Source organism: Phoenix dactylifera, chromosome 3 (genome assembly GCF_051530095.1).
Source record: "Phoenix dactylifera cultivar Ajwa chromosome 3, Ajwa_hap1_PhDact_Kaust_v1.1, whole genome shotgun sequence".
Classification (NCBI taxonomy): domain Eukaryota; kingdom Viridiplantae; phylum Streptophyta; class Magnoliopsida; order Arecales; family Arecaceae; genus Phoenix; species Phoenix dactylifera.
The window spans coordinates 10,709,512-10,733,959 of record NC_143192.1 but is presented as its reverse complement, the minus strand read 5'-3'; the positions used below and the strand labels follow the sequence as shown (position 1 = coordinate 10,733,959).

Genomic DNA, 24,448 nt, shown 5'->3' with positions numbered 1-24,448 from the left:
TAAAAGAAAGGTTGCATTTGAAGACCAGTTTTCAGATCCGTCAATTGCCTTGCTTTAGTTTGTCCTTGAAATTTGATAACATGGTATCGAGAGGTTCCACACTCCACAACCTTCTTGTGTGTTAGAAGTCTCTGAAAGCAAGATTCTCATGTTACTTTCTCTTTATATGCAAAAGTTGTTGCACAGCTGCACCTGCAGTTCTCTTTTAAGGAATAGAAAGTCCAAGGAAAGGATCAACAAGAGCGTCTTCTGAGCACCAAAGATCTGTGAAGAATGATGGCCTTCTCCCATAAGTAACAAATCTCAAATTGTGAAGAATGATGGCCTTGGATTTTCACATTATTTTCTATTTTGATTTACAAACTAATCCTCTTAAGAATATGACCTCATATTAGTTGTCAACCAGAATTTTCTGTTTACTAAATCGGATGCACACTAGAGTGGATTCATGTGTGCTAGATTGCTTGGCTTGTACATGGCTCCAGTGTCTGATCTTGCTTGGATGCCATCGTATGTCTATAATCAGATGAAAAGTTTATTTGTAACTTGTGTTAGCTAGAGATTTCATTTTTAGGTTTTGTAAATGTTGACACTTTTGGATACTTGGATCTGACATAACTTGGCATGACATAGTTGGACACTCCACATTGAAGTGTCATGCAGAAATGACATAGTTTCAAGTATTGGACACTTCAATTATCAACTGTGTATTAAAGTTATCTCAACTATTCTTTATTAATGTAAACATCCCTAAATTTGCACAAGGAATAATTTTTACAACTTAGTAGGATATCAACTAAAATACACCTAAGAATGCCTTAATGTTGTATATGTTGAGTGCTTTTATGCATACATTTATGTCTTGTATGTTTGTTATTTGTACCTATTTGTGCCTATATAAATGTGTATACATAGGCACGGATGTGTATGTATGTATACCATGTCATGATGCCTAGAATTTTAGGAGGCTACAATGTCCAACACTTGGGATAGTTGGACATGACACCAAAGCGTTCAGGTATCTTTAAGTTTGATGACCAAGAGCTGATACACCTATAGATATATCAGCAGTAGGCATGGCATGCTCTTTTTATGTATAAACCAAGCAAGTGGTTCAATGTCCTAGTCAAGTCACTTAAATTATATAAGACAATAAAATATTCAATTGTTGCTAATAATTTTCACATTCCAAGACATGACCTACATCCAAGGTTCAAAATGTCAAGAATTGATGTTGTATCAACTAGAAGTGGTTTGGTGTCATATCGAGGATTTATTGAAAAAGGGTATTGATAGGTAGATGTAGATACAGCCATTTTTGTCATCCAAAACTCCAGTTCTGGGCTTTTTATCATGTTTTTCTTTCCTAAAAGCTATGGTTCTGCAAGAAATAAGACAGGAATATCGAGTTAAATGCCCTAATCAAAGTTTGTGTGCGCTAGAGTTTTCTGTGCATGGCTGCATGCTGAAGTCATTAACATGTATGTGTCACCCAACATCACATAGCTTGCAACTTAAAATACCTTTAAAATATATACATGTTAAAGTTAACAATCCAAATGAAAGTAAACACAGATGGTGCCAATGACTTGGGTTCGACCCTTGCCTTAGCCCGATTTGTGGCTGGGTTAGCTCTCGTCCTAGTCTCCCCAAAAAGGAAGTAAACAATGAAGGAATAGTTCATAACAACTTTTACCAAGTGTTGTCAAATGCAAGCCTAAGGCACAGGGTGCAACAAGGCTCAACCCCAGCATCTTGCCTACCCTCAGGCGAAACCCTTTTACTTGGGCACTAAAAAAAGTGCATTGTGCCTCAAGAAAAACCTTAGAAGCAAAAAGTGTGCCGTACATTTTTTTTATTCTTAGCCATTAATCATTCAGGGTTTGATCAAGATTTGAGGATTTTGTGGCCAAAAGAGAGAGAGGTATGAAACGGAGAGATAGGTGAACTGGAGAAGAGATGGATCTTGTGTTCTGATGGCCTGATTGAGAGAAACATGCAGATTCTGGGATCTGAAGAGGTGGATTTTGGCATTCTTCTACTTCTTGTGCTCTTGCTACTGCTGCTGCTAGATATGTATCAGAAACAAGCGACACCCTACTCTTCCTCTTCCTCTTCATCTTTAGCTGCTGTTGCAGCTATGGTTTTATTCATCAAAAACAGAACAGTGGATAGAAATTGATAATTCATTATTAATATGTTTAGAATCTTGTATTTATTATTATTTACATGTATGTCTATATTTTTTTGCTCCTCACTTCGTCAAGGCGTGTGCCTTGCATTATGCCTTCCGCCGAGGCTCCAAGAGAACTTGTGCCTTACTGCAACTTTCACCTATTGACAACTTTGGTAGCACCTGTAACCCAAAATCATTCAAATGGTCACTATTATCGTGGATGATCAAGTACTTGGCACTAGTTTACCTATCCATCTTCTTTTATCAATTTCTTAATTTTTCAAAATTCTTATAGCATGTCCTAAGATTAATGCTCATTGATTCTTTCGGTCTATCAATTCATCTTCTTTAGTGATTTAACGGCATTATCTTCTTTAGTCGACTACCCTAAAACGATTTAGTTTCTCTGATCCGATACGCTTGCTTGTAACTATTTGAAATTTATAATAATTTCAGTCCTTGTCATGGGTGGGTCCTGAGCACACCTAAGTTGCACCTATTGTGGATGAAATTCTGTTTGCATTTGCGTATCACTGGTGCAGGAATGGTTGTAGATTTGTCAATCTGATGCGAAAACCCCTTTAGCAACTTGTCTCTCTTCTTGTTTTCACATTCAAATGGTAGAAAACAAGAGAGAATCACCCTTTAACATTACTTCCCTGGCAGTAACCAGATGTACCAATCGGTCCAAGAGCGATCTTGGATCCATTCAGGGCAAACTAACCTTGATCTGTCCTCAAAATATTCGACCCACCCTCGATTTAGGTTGTCCAAAGGAGGTTAAGGTAATATTTGTTCTATCTAGCCTCCTTTTATCGTGGAGGCCTTGATCCCTTATGTACTGAGTGGTACGCACTAAGCCATTCGATATTTCAAACCTTGCCTACATTCAATTAATGGGAGGTTTGTTGTTTGTTTCCTTTTAAGTGTGCTGGTCATTGGAATTATACAAGGAACCTCATTTACATCACAGCACTGTAGCAGACCCATACAAGTACTGGCCAGTTAAAGTACAATGTACTGTTTCTTTACAAGGCAGTGACATGGTTACTTCACAGATTTGTAAATCTGCATATACCTAGTAATCTGCTCTCTCTTTTGTTACCTATACTATTATATAGCACAAGCACGAGCGTACATATTCCTTAATCATCATCATCAGCATCTCCACCTCTGGCTGAAGTTAATTGTTACTTTAGACCCCTTTGCAATCTTAAATTTTCAACTTTAATAACCAAAAAACTCTTGCATATACTTGTCAAACTTTGATTTATAAGTTAATAAGCCTTAAATATCTAAAATCTGATGCTACTGATAGAAAAAAGTTTTGCATGCAGCCACCTAGTTATTCTTTATTTTGTATTAAAAAAATTCTCCTTTTCATATATTCTTTTGAACACCTTAGAATCTAACTTATTCTTTGCATTATTAAACCTTGCACACAAGGTTTACTGTCTCGATACCGGAACCCGTACCGGTACTATTTTGTTACAGTGTTCTGGTACAGAGGCAGGTTCGGCATACCGAGTGTCAGTACGCATCCCGTACCGCATATTGGTTCAGTATCGCTACGGTATGGCCGGTATGCATTGGTACCGACTCGTACGGCAAATGTTAGTTGTACATGCAGCAGATATCTAAAAGTTATCAGTATATGTATTGAGCACATGCAATACATTTGTGAAATTTTGAGGGATAGATTTGAGGGAAAAAAATGCTTCTTTCTCCAAACAGTTGTTTTGGATTAATAAAATACATCTATTCTAGTTATTTTTTACAACACATATACTGATACATTCTTTCTGGGTTATACACTTGTTTTTCATCCTCTCTTTATCACTCTGCATATGATGTTTCTGAGTGATGTATATACCAATGTGTTGTAAAAAAAGGATTTGTTTTGATGATAGAGGCATGCTTCTTGGAATATCATGCTGCATGATCTGTGCATGACACAGAAATTCTGGTTGGATGTAACATGGATTCCCAGGAATTACCTATGTGATTGCTCCATCAAGTGTGAAATGAATGCCATCTTATTGTTGACTTATCTGAACCTCGTCAACATGCATCAATTTACAATATAATTGATGACAACATCTCTAAGGTTTTGCCAGTTTTCTATATAGCTGGGTAGAGAGGGTTTCTTGGCTTCTTGAATCGTTGCTTCCTTTCTTTTATGTGGTATATCTCTAAAAAAAAACTTGAATGCATGGTGGAGATCACTATAGATGCCACTGGGTACCTTTCCATAATCATTTCAGGGATTGTTATAATCAACAAGACATGCTAAGTGTGATTTTACAACTGATCTCAGATAAACGAGTATTATCTGGTTGTTTGGGTATGATATTCATAAAATTTCGATACATTTAATTATGAACTATATCAGTAGAGAAGTATATGCTAATGGATGGAATGGGTGATTTAGTTTTTCAGAAGAGTATTTTTGATTTATTCTGGAATCTCATTCTGAAAGCTGGCTTTTTTCCATTGGCATAAATGAATTTTCCTTGATAATCATATGATATGGAGTTCTTGACTGGGTGCTACAGCTGATAATGGATTTTGTTATATCATCTTGCATTAAGCATGTTACTTTAATATTTCGTTTTGCCCTAGAACATATTTTCTTGTTTAATTTTCAGGTACGGGTTGTTCGCCGTGACAATAGTGCAAAGATGGACATACCAATGCACAGTTTGGTAGAAAAAGTAAAAGAGATACTATCCTATATTCAAGAGAGCCTTTTTAATGCAGCAAAACAAAAGAGAGATGCTTGCATCAAGGTCATCAATACATGGGATGAATTCATAGCAGCTCTTAACGACAAAAAGTTGATTCTGGCTCCCTGGTGTGATGAAGAGGTGTGGTATATCCTTATCATGAAAGTTATTTAGTTATAATCTATATAATATTATCTACTCATTTGTGGGGCTATTAGGTCATTTATTCTTTGATTGGGCGAAATCATAATTCTAGCTTAGGTAATATCATTATTTTTAATATTGACGGTGTGGAATGACAAATGAACATGAAATGGAATAACAAATGTTTTATTTTAGGTGCTCCTGATTTGCTAAAACCATTAGTTATATACATATATATATACTTCTGTATCTTTTAAATTAAATATGTTCAAGTCAGTGTTCATTACCTTAATGAATTGCAGTGGACTTTGTCTAATTTTTTCCCTCAAAAAAAAAAAAATCAGTCAAGGTTACATGTGATATAGTTTGCCTGCTAAGAAGTCTAAAGTGTTGATGGCCTTTTTTTAGTCTATAGAAACGTATAAGTGCTAGTCCTTTTACTCTAGAAATCAATTATTATCTTAGCCTAGTGATGTTCTTTTATTTTGGGATGATTTGAGTGGGTGCAAAATTTGTTTTTTCAAGAAATAATATTGTTATTTTTAGATATGCTTCCTTACAATATAGAGTTGTTTAGTTGTTATTTTAAGAAGTTAAAGAAAGAACTTTCTCAAAGCTGTGGGAAGTTAAGGGAAAATTTGACAGTAAGAGAATGACATAGTTACTCGGGAGCATTAGTTCAGATATATGTTTAGGGAGGAAGAAGACGACCTGGGCGGCTTGTTGAATTCACTGGCTGAGGTTAGGGTATCTGAGGAGGAGGATCAAGTGACATGCTGGTGGGCACAATCAATTTTCAGTTAATAGCTTCTACCCTTAACTTCAGCAAAGAGGCTCCTTATGCCTGAGAAAATCAAGGTGTTCTGTTGGAACAAGATTTTCATGGGTTTTAATCTGAGAAAACATAATTGAATAGGCCGGTTAGTCTGCAGTTTTTGTGGTAAGCATGAGGATACTGGAAAGCATTTTCTGCTCGGTTGTTGCTTTGTTGCAAAGTCTTTTTGGCAGAAATTTTGGCCGTAGGCTGTACCTAAGAAGCTTCGTGGAAGACCCCAGGTGGGGCGGCGGAGAGGGTTGGTGTTGGAGGAACTTAATTGTTTGCTGTGTTATACAGGCACTTCAATTTAGCCTAAAATACCTGCACTGACACTTGACCACAGACATTGGTATGACATAAGAAGAAATTCTTAGATATCTAAAAGGATCCGATGCTTACACATGCAACCCACCAGATGCATGGACTCAAGTCAATGCATAAATGGAAACCTGGTCAGGATATGGTAGCCGCTTGTATCTGTTGGGCATTGTGGTTGGCATGAAATGCAGGAAGGTTCGGCAGTAAGAAGCAAAGAGGCCTGCAGCTAATTAGAAGAGCAATGAAGTGGTAAAAGAGTGGTTTAGAGCTGCTTCAGCTTATAAGCAGCACAGTACGTAGGACCTTTAAGAGGTTGAGTTCAATTTTGTGATCGATTTAATTTTTTGCATTGGATTGGTCCTGTATTTCCTATGGTTTCTGTTAGGATGCATTGCCAGGAGCTGTTGTTCAGGACCTGCTGTTGCCTCTTTATAGGGTCTTGTTGTTTTTTGTTACTTTCATTGTCTCAGTGAAATTTTGTTAGGATCCTTGAGCCTAAGTTTTCCTCAAAAAAGAAAAAAACAAGTAGCATTGATGTTGCTTCCAAATAGGACTCGTTCCATTTTTTTCTTTTTGGTGTTGAGATGCATAATAAAATTGTAGATACCAAGGCAAACCTACCACAAGGAGGCAAAAAATAATCAGATGGTGCTTGTTGCAAGGGGGTTCTTTGAATGTAAATGAGTGAAGTATCATGGACAAGACTTATGTAGGCAGGATAAAGACTGATGAATGATGGTCATGGCTTCTTTCTATTTCCTCCTACCTTAAATATAAGCTTATGGGGATGATGTTAAACGGTTTGTTGAAGTCATATTTAATTTGTAAAGCGATCTTCATTGTAGAACTCCATTACAACACTTCGTTTTCACTCCAGATGCTACCAAATAGCTTTCTTTGGAGAGTTGACAGGTTCAGAATAGGCACATCCATGCATGCATGCATGCATATGTTCTTGCATGTGGGTGCATGTGTGTGTGAGATTGCATTGCAAGCATGGGTGTGTGTGTGCATGTGTTTGTTCACGTATGTGTGCATGCTTGGGGTGTGTGGGTGTGTTTGTGTGCTTGTAAATATGGGATTTTGGTAAGAAAATTAGTCTTTCTTGAGTTGTCTGGATGTTTACGGCTTGTTTGGTATCATTGTTGTTTTGTATTTTGTTCCTCTACAAATTAGCAAAATATCAAATGGAGATTGGATTTGAAGATAGCATTGCACAGAATTCCTGTTACCCCCTGCTTTTGTTTCGCACATTTTTTGAAAGCAGTGAATTCCTTGCTTACAAAAATCACTAAATATCTCAGAAACAATTTGAGACAACAAGGGTTTCATGACATGTTGTTCAGTCTAGTTTATTTTTTTCTTGGGTTCTCGAAAAGAAAAGGAAAAAAAAGGAAAAAACAAGAATGTTACCATACTGTGCCCATGTGAAACCGGCACCAGGTGCCAGGATGTTGACACCCTATGTCCTGGTACTTACTGGCAGTTCCAGTCTATATCAGTGCATAGTGATGGTACCTTACTGCTGCGTACCGGCAGTTTTTCTTTTTCTTTTGAAGCTGCTGGGTTTGGTACGTATGGTCGGTACTGGACTGGTACTATATTATTCCAATAAAAAAATGGAATAGGGTTTGGTACTAGTATTTAAAACGATGAAATGGGCTTTTAGTTTTTTCTATGAGTTATATCTTCTATTTATTTATTTTTCTAGTTAATTGTAGAAACACAATTACTTGCCTGAATTTTTGAAGATGTCTTATTACTAGATTCAATAGACAATTGAAATTGTGCAGCTATGTCCTATATAAGTTAGTGATGTGATATGTTTTCTTTATATAGGATGTCGAAAAAGATGTGAAGGCTCGAACGAAGGGAGAACATGGAGCTGCTAAGACATTGTGCACGCCATTTGATCAGCCTAGACTTCCTGAAGGTATCCCATGTGCTTATGTTTTATTTATAGTTTAGAATTCTTTCTGATTAGTTGTGGAATGAAGCCTTCATCTATAGCAGGTTTTGTTAATTGAGAGATCTATATCCAAGGGCAAAAATGCTATGGGGCCCAACCCTAGTACCAAGAAAAGCTATATTACTGTGTGTCACGAGGGGATTGGTGCTTTATATCACAACACTGTGCATTGCACTACCCTGCGAATGGCACCAATACTCTCATATCGGATGGCATAAAACTCTCTTTGTTACCATCATTGGCCCCATATCATTAATATATGCCTAATTGTGCTAGTTAATGATTTTAATTCTTAAATGTATCAAGTATGTCTATATAGAATTTGAGAGTATTGTAGATCTACATTCTAAGAACATCAATAGTCTTCATGCTAATCATTTGAAATGCTCGTGATGAATGAAGCGTTAAAACCAATTGCAGCTCTTACAAGGAATAATAAAATGTAGTAGAGATACAAGTATGTTGCACGCACATACCATGGATCTGATCATAATTCTTGAACTGGCCAATTTTTACCAGTCTTATGGTTTATCAATATTTAAATTTTATCTTAGCGCGCCAAAAAAAAAGAAAGAAAAAGACAGATCAATCTTTGTTTCTTTGATTAAGTGCTCGAGATGTTTAACTAACCTATCCCAAGCATTTGGGGAGGATCAAAAAATGAGTAATGTAATTAATAATGAAATCTTTCTATTTGATTTGTAAGATCCAATGTTGAGCATATTGTGCTTATAAAATATTTTTGAGCAACTGCTTACCTAGTTGTTACCCATTGAGACAAGGTTTGCCGAACTAATATTGGAGGTTGTACCAGCTAGCAACCGGGAGAGCTGGATAGGTAGGGATGGAGGGAGGAGATAGAGGAAAAGAGAGAGAGAGAGAGAGAGAGAGACTTATCGGAAACCGTCGAATGTGGAAGGAAGGGGGCTGGAACTATCGTGATTCACGGGCAGGCGAACCACATTTTTTGGGGGGCTGGAGGGTATTTAATAGGCGAATTAGCTCCGTCTCAAATAAATAGGCTGAACCGTGCCAGTCGCTGACCAGTCTTATTTGATATGCCCCAAATTGTCCGGTTTGGTATGGTTGGGCCATCCCTGCATTGACAACTCCTGGGATGAATTTAATCCACTTTTCCTACTTGAACTATTTAACTGACTAAAATGTACTCATTTCCTTCGTGGGAGCCCTTAAGCCTATCATGGACAATCTGGTCATTTCAAATATAAAGTGTCTGATTCATGAGCCTTCATTTGGCATATGAAGGCATGGAATATCATACAAAAGAAAATGGAGATCTTGGAAAACAAATTCCCTGAGTTACGGTATTTTATGTCTTGTCCCTCTGTATGGAAAATATGCTAACTTGTATTACGCATATTAATATTCTGTTTGATTCATTTTCATCTTTTCGATCTGCTTCCACTCAAAATGAATTCACCTTCCAGAATTTCAGTGCCTTAGGCATTTGTTTGTTTTGTATTCCAACCATATTTCCTTATATTTTCCAATGGGTATTTTATTCGTGTGCTTTCTGTGGAATTACTGTTTCTGGTCATACCGACAGTATTATCAATTCATGTGTAGGTACTCTCTGCTTTGCCTCGGGAAAGCCTGCAAAGAAGTGGACTTACTGGGGCCGAAGCTACTAACCAGTTGGCCTATCTGAAGATTGTGGTTTTCATAGTCATTCACCAAATTCATTCAGAATAGATGGTGCCTATCTCATGGGCACGGATTTGTACTTTTCACCCAGTAACACATTATCTTTTTTGAGCTTTGCTCAACTGATTTTGTTAAATTGAGGTGTTGCATTACTGGACTTTGGCTGATTTTGCAGAGCTTTTAAATTATGAGAGATTGGTATATTACATTGTGCAACCTATTATTGTCTATCGTGCAAGCTATATATTAGAAGATTGAATAGACGGTAACAATTATAAAGTTCACCCTCACTTGAGTTGAAAGAAATATCAACTTTATTATATGTTTTCCTGGCTATGGGTGCATTGCATGCGGGCTAGCAGGTTCCATTCTTCATAGAAAACCTTCATACATATATTTTGAGCCTCGTGAGAATAAAGTAATTTTTTGTATGGTTGCGTTTGCTGAAACCTTTAGAGCACTCGATATATGCTTGTTCTACTTTATGTTTATTTCTAGAGATGGATGGCTATGTTAATCATTTGGGACAGAAATTGGATGCGAGTCTGCATTGCATTAAAACAGGAAATGGATAAAAATTGAGAATTGAATTGGACAATTTTTTGCTAAACTTTGGACCATGAAGATTTCAGTTCTCCCCGGAGCAATCAGTGAATAATAGTTTAAGACTAATATATTGCTATTGTAAACAATTTGGAATGGTGGATGATGGTTCTCTCTCTGTAAATTATACTCCCGGACCCTCATCTGAGGAATGACAAATTATCGGGGTTGACCCAACCCTTCCCATGACCAGTGACATTGCAAATGCTATGACGACTAAACGCCAAATTTATTCTAGTAATTCATGATGCTAATGCATAATGTGCGAGGTTATTCAAAAGGATCACTTAATAGATGGCTGTAGTTGCATCAATCATCATTGTTCAGGAGTGCATGATGTATAAGTGTGCACTTGTTACGGATTTCCTTGAGCATTGCTAAGGGCTGCTTGTTTGCTGGTAATCGGGCATGTTCCAGTTGCAAATGGTACAATTGAATTGCAGGTTACGATTGAATTATGGAAAAGGGTCCAAATCTTGTAAATGAAACTGCAGAAAAAATTGGGTGGAGTTTCCGTTATAATATTTTTTGCAGTTAAATATTTGGTAGAATTTGATAATGGGAATCCTGCACATTTCTCATTTCTTATTGGGGAAAATTAATTTAGCCAACAAAAATTATAATCAGTGGAATATTTCGGTGATTTGTCTGTTTGCCAAGCCGCCGTCCATCCCATAATCTTCAGCCAATTCTTTCAACGATCCCCCCCCCCCCAACATCTGTGCCGAGTCCTTCCCCTTTCTCATTTCCCTAAACTGAGAAACCCCACCAATGGTACTGCCATTTAACCGGTCTTCACTTTCCTGCATACGTTAGCTGAGTGCGGTCTTCAAAGCCATCCAATACTCCCACTTGACAAATAAGACCAATCAAATGAGCACTGGCATTTGATTGTATAGAGCAAGGTATAGAGCTTTGACACGATATCAATTGCAAAAGCACCAAACATTGTATGCCATACCATATCAAATCAGTGCGAAACATATGCATGGTATGAAGAATATACTGACATTTGATATGCCAAACCGGTCCCGCACCATAACATAATGATAGCATGGCACTAGTATAAGACTCGGTACATAGACGACATATCTTAGCATGCGGGAAAAAAAAATGCCATAACCTGGATTATGTAATTTTTAAACTTAAAATCAAATCTAAAGATTCCAGTTCAGAGTAAATGATCTTGCTGATAGCTCTGTTGCCTCTAGGGCATAATTAAGTTGCCAAGAGAAGTGGTGAACAACATAAATAGATGGATGTAAATGCCATATCTAGCTGTACAATCGTCCAAGAAAAACGCAAGCCACTCACTCAAGGCCTCAAATGTTGCCAGAAGTTTTCTCAGGTAAAATATGAATCACAGTGCAGAATACAAACAAAACTTAGAGAGCATTTAAAATACAAATTCCTCTTCCTCATTCCCCGTTGGCAATGCTCCTCGCTCTGCTGTGTCACGAAGCATGGCAGCCGTTGAGTCGCTGATCCCAAGCAAGTACTGCAACCGGGAGAGCTGCTCTGGCTTTGGAATACTCTTCAGATAAACACAGTACAGGTCAGCAAGCTCTTCTTGTGAGGACCAAGACAAGGGCTCGGAAGGGACAGCCATGTCGCAGGCAAGCATGTCATTGAGGGAGGAAACCTGCAGCCAAGATTTTTCACCATTTTTCAATGTCATTTGAGTCGTCAAAACAACAGATCTGATCTGTATTACTTGCAGAATATGAATGTTCAGAATGCTGCTTATAGTTTAAAAAGAATTTTCCAGGTTTAATACAAGAAAAGTGAAATTACCTACTCCAGTGCGCATACTGTTAGCATAAGACCTGCACAAGCTACTTCGTGCCAGGAAGCACAAAATACACCAACAACAAAACACTTATGTTGACAACCTTTTCTAGAATACCGCAAACATAAGAAACTGCTTTCTTGGTAAGTTGTATCATGATTAACTGTAATCTAATCCATCTCAATCCCATCATTTTTTAATTAACACAGTGGCATGTTGTGTTTAGATAATAATAGATTACTTGATTGTGATTGAATTAAAACTTAACCCATCATGAGGGGCAGAATAAATGACACCCTTTATCAATAGAATAATTGCAAAAAACTATACTGCTGCTAAAACCGTGAACTCAAATTATCTTTCTAATTAATCAACAACTTCACAGGGTTTTCCACTTCTCTGACCTCAAAAAAAAAAAAAAATCACAAAAGCAATTTCACACAGACAATGTTGAAGGTGGGTGTGTTTGAAAGGAATAAGAACTGGAAAATAAAAAAATGTGTATTTTGCCAGCTTAGATAAGAAAAGAAACAGTTTCTTGCAAATCATTTATCTAATGCAGATGTTTGTTTTGCCCTTTTTGCAATTGACAAACAGATGTTAAGACTACTGATGAATAAGCAGAATAAAAATTCAACACCATATATAATATAGAGTCCATACCACTCCTTCTCGATTCCTCTGCCGAAGAAGTGCAACAGCTTGAACCAACGAGTTGGATAGCCTAGCCTTAGCGAGGTCCTGAACAACCCCTTTTGCCTTCTCAGCATCTATGCTAAGATCTGATGGGATTTTTTGATAAACCTCTTCTTCATCAAAGACACCTGTACCTGATGAAAAAATCTCCTCCACTGTTTTCTTAAAGAGGTTTTCACGAAGGCGTTCTGAGATCATGCTGTCCAAATCAACATTTGCTTCTTTTAACTCTCGGACCTGTTGTATACCAATCCTCCCTTGACTCACAGCTGTTTCAATTGCAGCTGCCATCTTTGTGGTGGTTATATTCTTAATGACCTTTTGGGCATATTCTGCAGGCAGGCCCACCTGCTTCTGCACCTCATTGAGCTGCTCGATCCTGGCTTTTGTCAATTGCCCATCAGCTAGAATCACCTCAGCCTGCTTCATGAATGCCTGTTCAGCTAAGTTCCTGTGTATTTCCACTATCTCTTTACCAGTAAGCCCAAGAATTCCTCCAAGCTGATTTAGCAGCAAATATTCTGCATTGTCTTTCTTTGTAGTGATTTGAGCCCCAAATGGAACTACAGTAACTTCCCCGGAAAGACAGAAGAGCAAGTAAGTCCTGTAAAGGTCAGCCCTGTCCCTCTCTGGAAGGTCATCCTTGAGGTTTATCTCTGTCTGACCCGCTTTGCCCAGCTTTGCTTCAAGATCTTTGCTGGGCCTTGTCTTCCTTAGCGTCTGTAGGGACTCCCATTCATCTTCTTCATCGGTTTGTTTAGAGTCATCCTTGACAGGTTCGGCTGAAATTGTTGTGGGCTCTCCTTTTATGTCAGATATCAATTCCGTGACGACCAAGGTGTTAAAAGCTATCATTTTCTTCAGCTCTTTTGCAGCCTCAATTCTGTTGCCTGCGCCTTTTGATCGTTGTATATAATTCATGAACACTTTGCGCACCTGAATGAAAGATATTTTCAGTAACATGTCTAGCTGCTTTAATAGGGCTCAACCATCATCAAGTTTCACAAAAGAAGTGCCTTCACATGCGCAAAAGTTGGTCTTGCTATTAGGGGAAAAAAAACATACTGCTTTGCTAGCAATGGCCATGGCAGCATCCTTTGTAAGGCGCAAGCCTTGAGAAGCTTTTCTTACGGAAGCTCTAACTTCAGCATCATACCCCTCAACACCTGATGCAATTGCATCCTTCACAACCTGAAAAATTCAATTATGCATTAGTCAAAAACACAGAAACACAGATGTCAATTATCAATCAATGGATTCATGATAAAATAATTATTCATTAACAAGATAATCTTCTTTGATATGCAAAATAACACAATATAAGTTTGCAACCAGAATTTATAAGTCTTCAGTCTGTTTTCACTTTTACACAAATATGTACATAAGTACATAAGTTCCCATCCTTCGAAGATTAAAAAAGAATACAGTGTCGAACTACAAAGCAAACAACAAAACAAAAAAGTGCAAACAGTGTGACTAACACTCGGCGGGAAGAATTAAAAAACAAACAGCAAAAGCAAAAAAGGGTTGAATATTTAAAATATATGAATGGGACAAAAGGAAAGATTAAATTGCATTCGTACTCTGCTAGTTATCCATTTGCCTACCATAGATGCAGTTTGGGGATATAATAATCTACTATCACAATTTTAGATTTCTACTGGTTTTTAGACTATTGAATTTATTCAAAGTAAAGTAGAATCTTTTCTTTTAGCATCTCAACACTGACTTAGATTTGACTGAAGCAAGTGGGATACTTTTAGCTTACAGTCACTACTTCCCTCTCTACTGCAAGCAAAGTATCCATACCATAGAAGGCTTCGCAACTATCCAGAGTTAGCGTGCGTACTCTTTTTATGTTCTATGAACCTACAACTCTCTTTACTGAGCGAGTATCTAGATCTAGATAATCTGCCAAAGAATATCTGGAGGGGGAGACCCCATATTTTACCAGCATCTCTTTCGGTTCTTCGGTCATCCAGAGGTGTATATTCCCATTCTGCCTGGATCCGGTATTATTAGTCATATTGTATCGACCTTTGCGGGAAAACAAAGATTTTGACCTAAGCGTTGTAGTGTTGCCTAATTGTTCGGCCAGAGATGTCAAATGCGAGATCTTTAGCTACTTGTATCGATTTGCTCCAGTATAATTAGACACAATGCGCTGACAGGACGTGAGTTAATTAAGATTGAGGGAGCAGGGAAGAGGTTGTTATACTATTGGCTAGAACTAGGATAATTATTGTACGAGGTCTACCCAATGCTAGATGCAGAGGTGCATAATAGATCGATATGAACATCATGAGCTATCTCGTAGCATCAACATAGTTTGACTCATCACTTGACTTCGGAAATGGAACATTTCATGATTTTCCTTCTTTACTTAGATGAAGCACACTGGAAGTGCTCAACAATACTTAAACTATATAACATACTGGCTATTAAAATATATAACATACTGGCTATATTTCAGGAGATGCATACAGAGAGAAACTAGAAACTGCGAGTCTAAGCTCAGAGACCAGCATGGCAAACTTGGATACCTTTTCAAACAGGCGACCACAGATGTCAGCATGTGCTGCATCAACAGCTTCCTGAGGAATACAGAGAAGAACTCGTAAACGCAGTAAAGTAGCGACATCCTCCTCACTCAATTCTCCAGCAGTTACAGACTGCTGTAGCTTCCGCCTATATATTTCTGCGGGTTCAAAATGTAAAAATTGTAAGCACGTGATTGAAAGAAAAACAATCCTATTGCAAGACACCAACTCAACCTCTAAGCATAAGGAAAGACATTTTAAACATGAAAAATATCATACATCCCAGATCTTTGATGACAAACATCCAACAAAGAAGGTTGACTTCTGCTATCTTTCTTCTGCATATATTTTATGCACTGCCAGGAAACTTTGCCGTGCTTCATTTTACATAAAAGCAACTGAATTTGGTTGCCAAATAAAGTAGCAGTTTAGCAGTTGGCCATTCATCTAGAATTACATCCGAAGATGCAGCTTTCTTTACACACACTAAATAAATAAATAAGTAAAAGCCTTGTATTCAGGAAATTTTATGTTACTGCCACGCAAATCAGCAGTGATTGACCCAAGACATTAGCATAGTGGAGCAAAAACTCAGGATCTAACCAGAAGGCACTGCAAAGAACATGCCTATAAAAAATAAAAAAAGTACAACAATATTTTTCAGGGGAAGAAACTATGAAGTGCTTTGAATTCATTGATGATACAAAAGGCACCTCTCTCACATGCAAAGCATTTCACACACTGACATGTAAAACTTCTACCAGACTTGCTACTTCAATGTAAAGAGATTCCACAAATGCATGACTTCTAGCTATGTAGAAAAGATACCCAGGAACATCAAAAACAAGCAGATTTTCATCTCAAAGGTTATGCATGGACAAACCCAACAATACCAAAAGTTGACAAATTCCAATCTAGAGAGGTTGAAATTAAGTTCTTCACACCAAAATGGTTATGCATCAATTTCCTTAGTATGAATCCAAGGTTCACCGTCTTGATACCAGACCCCGCATCGATACCATGATGATGTGATGTCAGTATGCTAGGGATGAGGGTCAATTCGGCATATCGAGACTCGGTGCATCCGTCGTACCGAGTCTCGATTCAATACCAGCATGGTATGGTACGTCTAGATAGAGTTGTACACACTGGTACAACAAACCTTGATGCAATCTTAAAAGGTGATATTCTCTGCAATATGGTTAGTCTAACCTTAAAAGATACCACATTATCTATATAAAAAGATAAACTGGCCACAGAAAGCTACTTAAAAGAGCTCAAAGAAGCAAAAAGGGGGGGGGGGTAACTACTCAAAGATTTCAGATAACCAGCAGAAATTTATCCGAGATCCTATAGTAGCACGCAGCAGCATCCAATTGCAACCTTCATTCTCAAGTAAACATAGTTTCATCACTGACACTTACTAAGATTTAGATGTAAGTTCAATAAAGATCACTTGGGTAGGATTACAATTTCTCCAGATTTGAGAATTTCTAAAATATTCCAGTCAGTGACAACAGAAGGACCATGCCCTTCTGAACACACATGGTATTATACTCAAATCCCAGAACCTTCTAAATGTTTATATGTTGAGAGCATCAAGTGAACTGTCACTTGGATCAATGGATTTAGAAGGTTTTTCGTAGAAATTCAACCAACTAAATAGCACATTTACTCGGGTTATGAAAAGCTGGGTAATATGGTTCCCATATTGGCCACTATAGGAAATGTCAATTTTCTCTAGAATCAGCCAAACTGGACCAATACTGCCCATCTCAGGCCAAATCAGGGCAGCGAGGGGCTTATTGGGTACCTATCACCCTAGAATCAGACTGATCTATACTTCTCAATACTGCTCAAGGTAACTTTTGAATTGGTTATTTAGTCTGTTTTCCACCATTTCAAGGTAGGAACAAGCTTAGGGAAAATCCGGGAGCTATCCAGATACATTTCCCCGAGATTCAAAGGAAGTACCATTAATTCTCAAAAAAGAAAAACTTGGGAGGTTTAAGTTGTGGGACTTAAAAGGATGACTCCCAGATCACAATCAAGGAAACAAAGGTCCGCATATTTATGACGAGGTGCAATACAAGGAGGATATGAGCCAACGCCATCAGTCCCATACTAGTACATTATACTCGAGCAGTTGTGTGACTCCCTCTACCAAGTGCACAACATCAACCTGCTATGCGGTGACAACGACAAGCCCTCTAGGCACTCAATATGGTATCAAGGTGAGAGGCTGCAGTTGTATGCCAGAAACATTTCAAAGTTGTTCAATAATATCATATATGTATACATTTTTTTGTTACTTTTGGAATGAGTACTGGTTGTAGACTATTTCATCTTGAATCTTCAAAAGCTCCAGTAGCATTCATTGATTCAATGATTTCTTGTAACCTAATTGCATTTCAATTATTAATTATAACACATGTTTTAAAGTATCTATAATTCCAAGTTATGTGTTGTTATGACATAGAAGATACCATACAAAAACCATGACTAGGGCATTTAAATTGATACGCTTACCATATCACAGAGACAAAGCATCAAGACTATAAAACTAAGGAAAAGGGGGAAAACAATTTTGGAGGTCAAAAAAGGCCGTACCAAGGGCATGCTGACCATGTTAGAGGACCAGTTCATGCCCTTTGTTGATATGGTGCACAGCCCACACGTAGTTGATATTTGTTTGATTCTCAACATGTCAAACCTTGAGATATCGTTCTTAATCAGGCATTCCATAAAGCATAAGGCAATAGTGCCAAAGGATCATCTATGTTGATTTTATCTCCCCCCTTTTATCTTTATACTTACCTCCTAGTTATACCTTAATAAATTTTTAATCACTTAAAAGAAAACATAGAAATGTATATCAACAAATATATCAACTTTTTTCAACAACTTTGAATAACGAATTCGAAGAAACAAACAGGTCTATTTGTGAAATTAATAGCGGAGGTCAAGCACCCCAAACCACTTATTATTAGAGAAAATGGTGTGGAAAACCTCAAAAAGGTACTGAAAGAAAGACCAATCACAAGCAAACTTTATACTCCTTATAACTGGTATATACACATTTACATATAAAAACAAAATCTCAAAGATTGCATAAGAATGGTAATGCTGACAATAAATGAATGAATATTCATAAAGGACCAACTTTTATGGCATCAGTTCTGGTGATTGTTTTTTTCTTAACATAATCATTAGAAACCCATGTATATAAAAACAAAATCTCAAAAATTGCATAAGAATGGTAATGCTGACAATAACTGAATAAATATTCATAAAGTACCAACTTTTATGGCATCAGTTCTGGTGATTGTTTTTTTCTTAACATAATCATTAGAAACCCATGTGGCACCGGCTCCCAATGATGTATCCTGGACTACTGGGAGTTGCAAAGTTAGATAAGGCTAAGAATGAGAGAGGTTGAAGGGATCTAGGAGGCTGTTGATCCTCCAAGCACTATATTTTTCCAAGATCCTAGATACCAGAATCCCTCTAGAGAGTTCATTTCCAGTATTCCAAAATTCTCAAGATTAGGGGATCACAACCTCCTCTTAGTCCCTCTGACTTCTTCATCCATCCACCACCTCTCTTCTTCATCCCTTCCTGCCTGATGTGGAGATATCAGACACACCTGGTGTTTGGACATCATGTGTGCACAGATTCTTAAACAGAATATCCAGGAAGACATGGAAAAAGAAAACGAAAAAGAAAAGTGAAGGATATCAAAACACTTGCCACATACAAAAGATGCCAAGACATGATTGCCTTAATGGGCAAATTTTACTTCTGAAACAAGACCTTGGCCAAGATCTTGATATCAACTCATAAAGATTTAATGTCAGGTTGACTACATCTCGAAAAAAAGTGGTCCAAAAGTTTGTTTTGCTTACACAGGTTCTAACAGTAATTAGTAGCATACCTATTCCAGACTCTCGTGATTGAAAAGCTTCTAGATTTCCCAAAACCAAGTACAACAATGTTCAACTCCTTTTCATCAACGATGTTCAGAAAAACAAGAAAAAAAGAAACAAATCAAAGGTATTAAACCTGAATTATTCATAACTGCCTCTGTAAAAAATCTCAAAACATCACTGAGCAGTTTCCTGCATGTGCTAAGATTAGATGTTCTAAAAAGATATAATCTGATAAAGGAATGAAGGTTACTCCATGGCACACAAACTCGGTTCTCATGTAACTGAATCCTCATAGGTTTTAGCAGCCACTTGTAATGGACAAAACCTCACCCAAACTAGAAAAGAAACAGATCTACAAGTTAGTTAAACTCTTCCTATTTTCTACATAGCATGCAAGCACAGAGCATCTTTACAAGCTGAAAGAGTAAGCTGAAGAATATGACAAGATGCACATCTCTCTTTTGGTTCTATATACCAATTTTCTGGCAATATTATCTTCTTTTTCACCTAATTCTCCATGCAAATGTTGAAATGTTGACCTAGAGTCCCATTTTAGTCCAACAAGCTCGAGATTATAGTAAGAACAGCTTTATTGAGAATTTGAGATGATTGTAAAAATGCTTGCTTGCAGCCAACCATGTTACTTTGAAATGTCAAATTATGAGATGACCTCAGAAAAAGAGAAAAGGCATCAGTATATTTTCAAGAATCTAGCTTTCTTTTTAAAAATGATATTTTGCTCCTGTCGATGAAGAAATTCAAGTGTTTTATAGGTGACATCACAAAACACTGAGCACTGATGAACACATTGCTTACTCTTTTATAAAGCATACATGCAAAATATGAAGGACTCCTAAACCTTAATAGCAGGTACGAAATTGAAAGGATATGATCATTTCACAACATATTCAGAAATGGAACTTTAGTAGTGGGTAAACACATGCAAAAGAATAGATGAGTTTGGAATAGAGTCCTTGAATCAGGAAATCAGATCATACTTGTCTAGGCTTTTGAGGTACTTGTCATAGATGAGAAAATGGAGCTGACCACTTGATGAGATTGTAAGTGCATCACAGAGGTTGTGAACAGTGATCAAATCAGCTATTGCAGGACAAGCAGAAGCTATTCGGGCAAAAGCTTCTAGTCCAACAGTTTTCTTGTCATCGACCTGGACAACCAATGAAAATGATAGAATTGACACCTATGCATAACTAAAATGTGACACAGTAATTACAATAAATGAATCAGTACAAAAAAAACTAACCTGAACAGCTATGCATGTAGAATTTGTATAAAAGAGCGATGCCCCATCCTCATCCTCAACTTCTAAATGGTTACAAGAAGTGGTTCCCTAATGCAACAAATATGTGCCACAATAAGGTCCAAAACAAAAGTAAAATTCTCATGACCTTGAATCTATATAATAAAAGACCAGGGTGAAATCTAGGAAGTAGTATGGGCGATATAATTTCATTAGCAAATAGTAACATGATTTTTTTATGGAACATCAAATTAAAATCTATATGGAAAAAGGGCATTAAATAATATCAGAACTTCTTACAAATATCCACTTCTAAAAATTGTAGGTGTCTCACTTTTGATAAAGATTTATTTCCTTCACCAGGGGCTTCCCAAGCAAGCATCATGTCATATGTTAAGCGATGAAAATCTTTATCAGCCAAATATTCTGGACGATCAGTCAACACTTGAAGAGCTTTATAACAGCAGTACTCTAATAAATGTCTTGCATACACGGTGGGTTGCTTGACCTCAGCAGGCAACTCAGTCTCAAAACACTGCTGCAACTTCTCTGTTGAGAGGAGAAGAATCCTGTAAACCAAACAATTACTAACTCCTGGTCGCATCAAGCATTTTAAAAGTGATAGAAGTGGGACAAGAAAAGTAATAGGATTTGATACATCCACAATCCACAGAATAAACAATACTGAAAAGTGTGGAGAAAAACATCCATAAGAATTGGTGTCTAAAACTCAGTAATCGAATATCTTGTTTGTGGGTTCAAAGGATTCAACTCCCAGAAGTTAGACCATTGTTTTGCAAGGGGACATATGATTCCAGTGACAAACATGAGAATTTGCACCACCTACCATAGAATTTGGGAGATAATGAAACTAAACACTTAAGATAACATATATATCCAACAGGTTTAAAGACGTGGTCGGTACTGATCTATCCTAAATGTCCCAGATCAGGCCAGGACAGACCTATGAGCGATCAAATATTGGGACAGGTCCAAGACTCTGATACTTATAAGACCAGGTAATCCCAGATGGTATTGGCTGGCATAGATTGCCTTGGTGAACAGGACCAGCCGGTACCAGGTAGGACGAGACTTCAGGCATTCCACATTTGGAGCCTCTACTTGAGCTTTTAGCCTTAAGAGGACTTCAGCCTTCTGCACGGGCTCCCATCTCCTGCAGTGAGTCTTAGCCCCAAGTAAACACCTTGTACTAGTACATCTCTAACACAAAACATAGCAGAGGAATGAATAAGGGAGGAAGAAGGGGAGAGAGCACAAGTCATGGGCACCATAATCCCAATATTGAATTGATGCCATTACCAATATTAGCACCATAAATCCTCTCATCGCCACAAAGTGCCTACTTTAATCCTAAATTATGACAAACAAATCTAAAGGACTTCTAAACAATCATTAAAAAGAATAAACTACCGAAATAACAGAGAAAATTTTTAAAAAATAAAAATAAAAAATCAGTGTCCCGGTGAATTACTGGGATTCCAACCCATCCCAAGCGTAGGAACTATACTGAGACCCAGTCCTAGACCAATATTTGGTCTTGGGTCAGGATTTAAAACTTTGGTGCAACAAATTCCTCGACGATTTCTCATTTCACGTTTGAATTCATGAAATCATAACCTATTTGAAACTTTCACTACCTCTTTAAAAGGAAGCTAAAAATAAGGATGCCACAGTAAGCAAGGAAAATAGCGACAAATAGTGGCCAGATAATAGTGATTTCACAGTTGATTATAGTCTGTCTGATCAATTTAAAAGAGACAAAATATAGAATGCTGATAAGGAAATTAGAATTATAAAACCCCTAACATGGACTCTAAGTTGATGTTGGAGGTTAGTGTTTGATGGTGCAACATAGCTGAACTAGGGAAAAAGCTTAGCCATTATTGAAAAGTTATAAAATCTAAGTAGAAACTAAAATTGGTCTGACATATCCTGAATTTATAAATTTTGTAACATGTTGATCATAAGTATGGGATGTGAGTGGATAAGCTTTAAAAGCCACCATAAAGAAGCCTTAGCCCCTGAACAGACATTCGGTTGGATTGTTAAAAGTCAACAAGCTATTCATTAATGTCTTTGTAATACAGGCATTCAAGTGTCACGCACCTTGTCATAACATTATATAGAATTGGTCCTAATCTAGGTATTCTAACTTTGGAGAGATTTACTTTCCACTATTTTTTTAATTTCAGATTTCTATTTTAATCCTAGGGGTCAAATCTTCACTATTTTGTGATTAGTATTGTTTTAGTAGTTCTCTTTAGAGTAAGCCTGCTCAACACGTTCAGAGGGAAGTTAGGAGAGAAGGGTTTGGGGGAAATGGAGTCCCGTTCTCTGGCTTGTGAGGAAGGTGGATACCTATGAGTCTGCGGCAAGCTCTCTAATAGTTTGGAGTCTTATTTTTAACGAGATCCTGAGTCATATATTAACCAGGATTCTACAAGTCCTACTTATAGACACCCTACTTTTGGCACCTCACTGAGAACTCAGAAGTGTCCATACATGACATGCTCCAGCATTATCAAATATGAACCCCCAAAAAGGCCACGCACAATCAATGGGTATTCATGCATGCCTTACACACCCTGACTAAAACAGTCTTGCATGGCACCCATGCTTACATTTCAAAATTTGGCCAAATTTGTCTCTGATAAACCATATAAATTTGGATCCGTACCAGAGCAATCTAAGATACTTAGCGCACTCGAGAAAACTAAACATGAGTAATTTAAAGAGGCCTTTTTTTTTGCTAGAAAATTTAAAGAGGCCTTCATCAGCCTAAAAAACCAGCAGTTTACTACCTACAAATACGAGTCCGACAATTGACCTACCTATCTTATATATACTTGACGATGCATATCATTTGATCTTAGGATGTCATATTCCCATTTCAAGATGCACAATAAAGAGAATCGCATTAAGTATACTTGACAATTATTCCAGAAGGAAATGATGCTAACAGAGTAAATAGATTATAAAGATATGCCAGATAGCGATTCGTGAGCAACAAAACAAGATGAGGTCGAGATCAAGAAAGTAGCAATATATACCTGGAGCAGCGAGAGACGACGGAGTTTGCGATGGGGGAGAGCTGGGGAATGGGGGCGGGGTCGTCCTCCGCGACCTTCCTCCGCCCGCTGCCGCCGCTGAAGAGGGATTTGAGGGAGATATCCCGCATAAAGCTCTCCAGTATCCCTCTCCCGCTTCCGCTCGCCATGTCCCCAATCCCCGCGCCGGTCGTTTCAGAGATCGGCGACTCTTGACTCCGGCGCCGCGCGTCTCAGGCCCACACAAGCGCCATATTCCTCTCCTCCATGAGCCCTGCAGTGTAATAATACACGTGGGCCGACGCAAAATCCTAGCGTCAGAGTCACGTCGGTTGGTTTATTTGTTAAGTTTTTTTTTTTTTTTTTTTTTTTGTTGGTAGCCTGGGTGGGTGGTGTTAGGTATGATGTACTCACACGGAGGGTCGGATTGGATAACTAAGCCGGCCCACGGGTGAAAAGGGTATGAGTAAAATAGGTCGGGGTGCCCAACACACGACTCGGTCTACCCGCATCGAACATTCTCCTGGCGGGGTGGGGGCCCAGTGGTTGGGGGTGGGCTTGTCCTTTCCTCCCCCCTTCCCCTTTTTTTTTCAGCAAAAAAAAAAAAAAGTATTTTTGTTATATTTCGGTGGGTTTAAAACGATGGAAGAAAGATGTCAATGGCCACGAGCAGGGCAGAAATAAAATGAATTAATCATATATTAATATTAATATTTATTTATTTAATAAATATGGATACAAATATAT

At 37.8% G+C, this 24,448-nt stretch overlaps 2 protein-coding genes across 5 annotated transcripts in view; one reads left to right on the top strand and one right to left on the bottom strand.

The window, feature by feature from the left end:
* The window catches only part of LOC103714806 (proline--tRNA ligase, cytoplasmic), a 42,529-nt gene extending 32,394 nt beyond the window's left edge, over nt 1-10,135 (top strand). For all 4 annotated transcript variants that reach the window (XM_089929454.1, XM_089929455.1, XM_089929453.1 and 1 more), the window contains exons 11-13: nt 4,825-5,043; nt 8,021-8,114; nt 9,738-10,135. In XM_089929454.1, coding sequence (XP_089785580.1) covers nt 4,825-5,043; nt 8,021-8,114; nt 9,738-9,802 — 378 coding nt within the window. In that variant the 3' untranslated portion in view covers nt 9,803-10,135. The remainder of the gene's footprint in view (nt 1-4,824; nt 5,044-8,020; nt 8,115-9,737) is intronic.
* Nucleotides 10,136-11,588: 1,453 nt separating this feature from the next.
* LOC148714235 (protein TIC110, chloroplastic-like) lies at nt 11,589-23,976 on the bottom strand. Its single transcript, XM_088717745.2, has 8 exons — nt 23,705-23,976; nt 20,968-21,202; nt 20,637-20,723; nt 20,420-20,540; nt 15,447-15,601; nt 13,969-14,094; nt 12,871-13,839; nt 11,589-12,060 (listed from the first exon to the last, which is right to left on the bottom strand). Exons 1-8 carry the CDS (start codon nt 23,869-23,871, stop codon nt 11,815-11,817), a joined length of 2,106 nt encoding a protein of 701 aa, XP_088573871.1. The 5' UTR covers nt 23,872-23,976; the 3' UTR covers nt 11,589-11,814.
* Nucleotides 23,977-24,448: the final 472 nt, after the last annotated feature.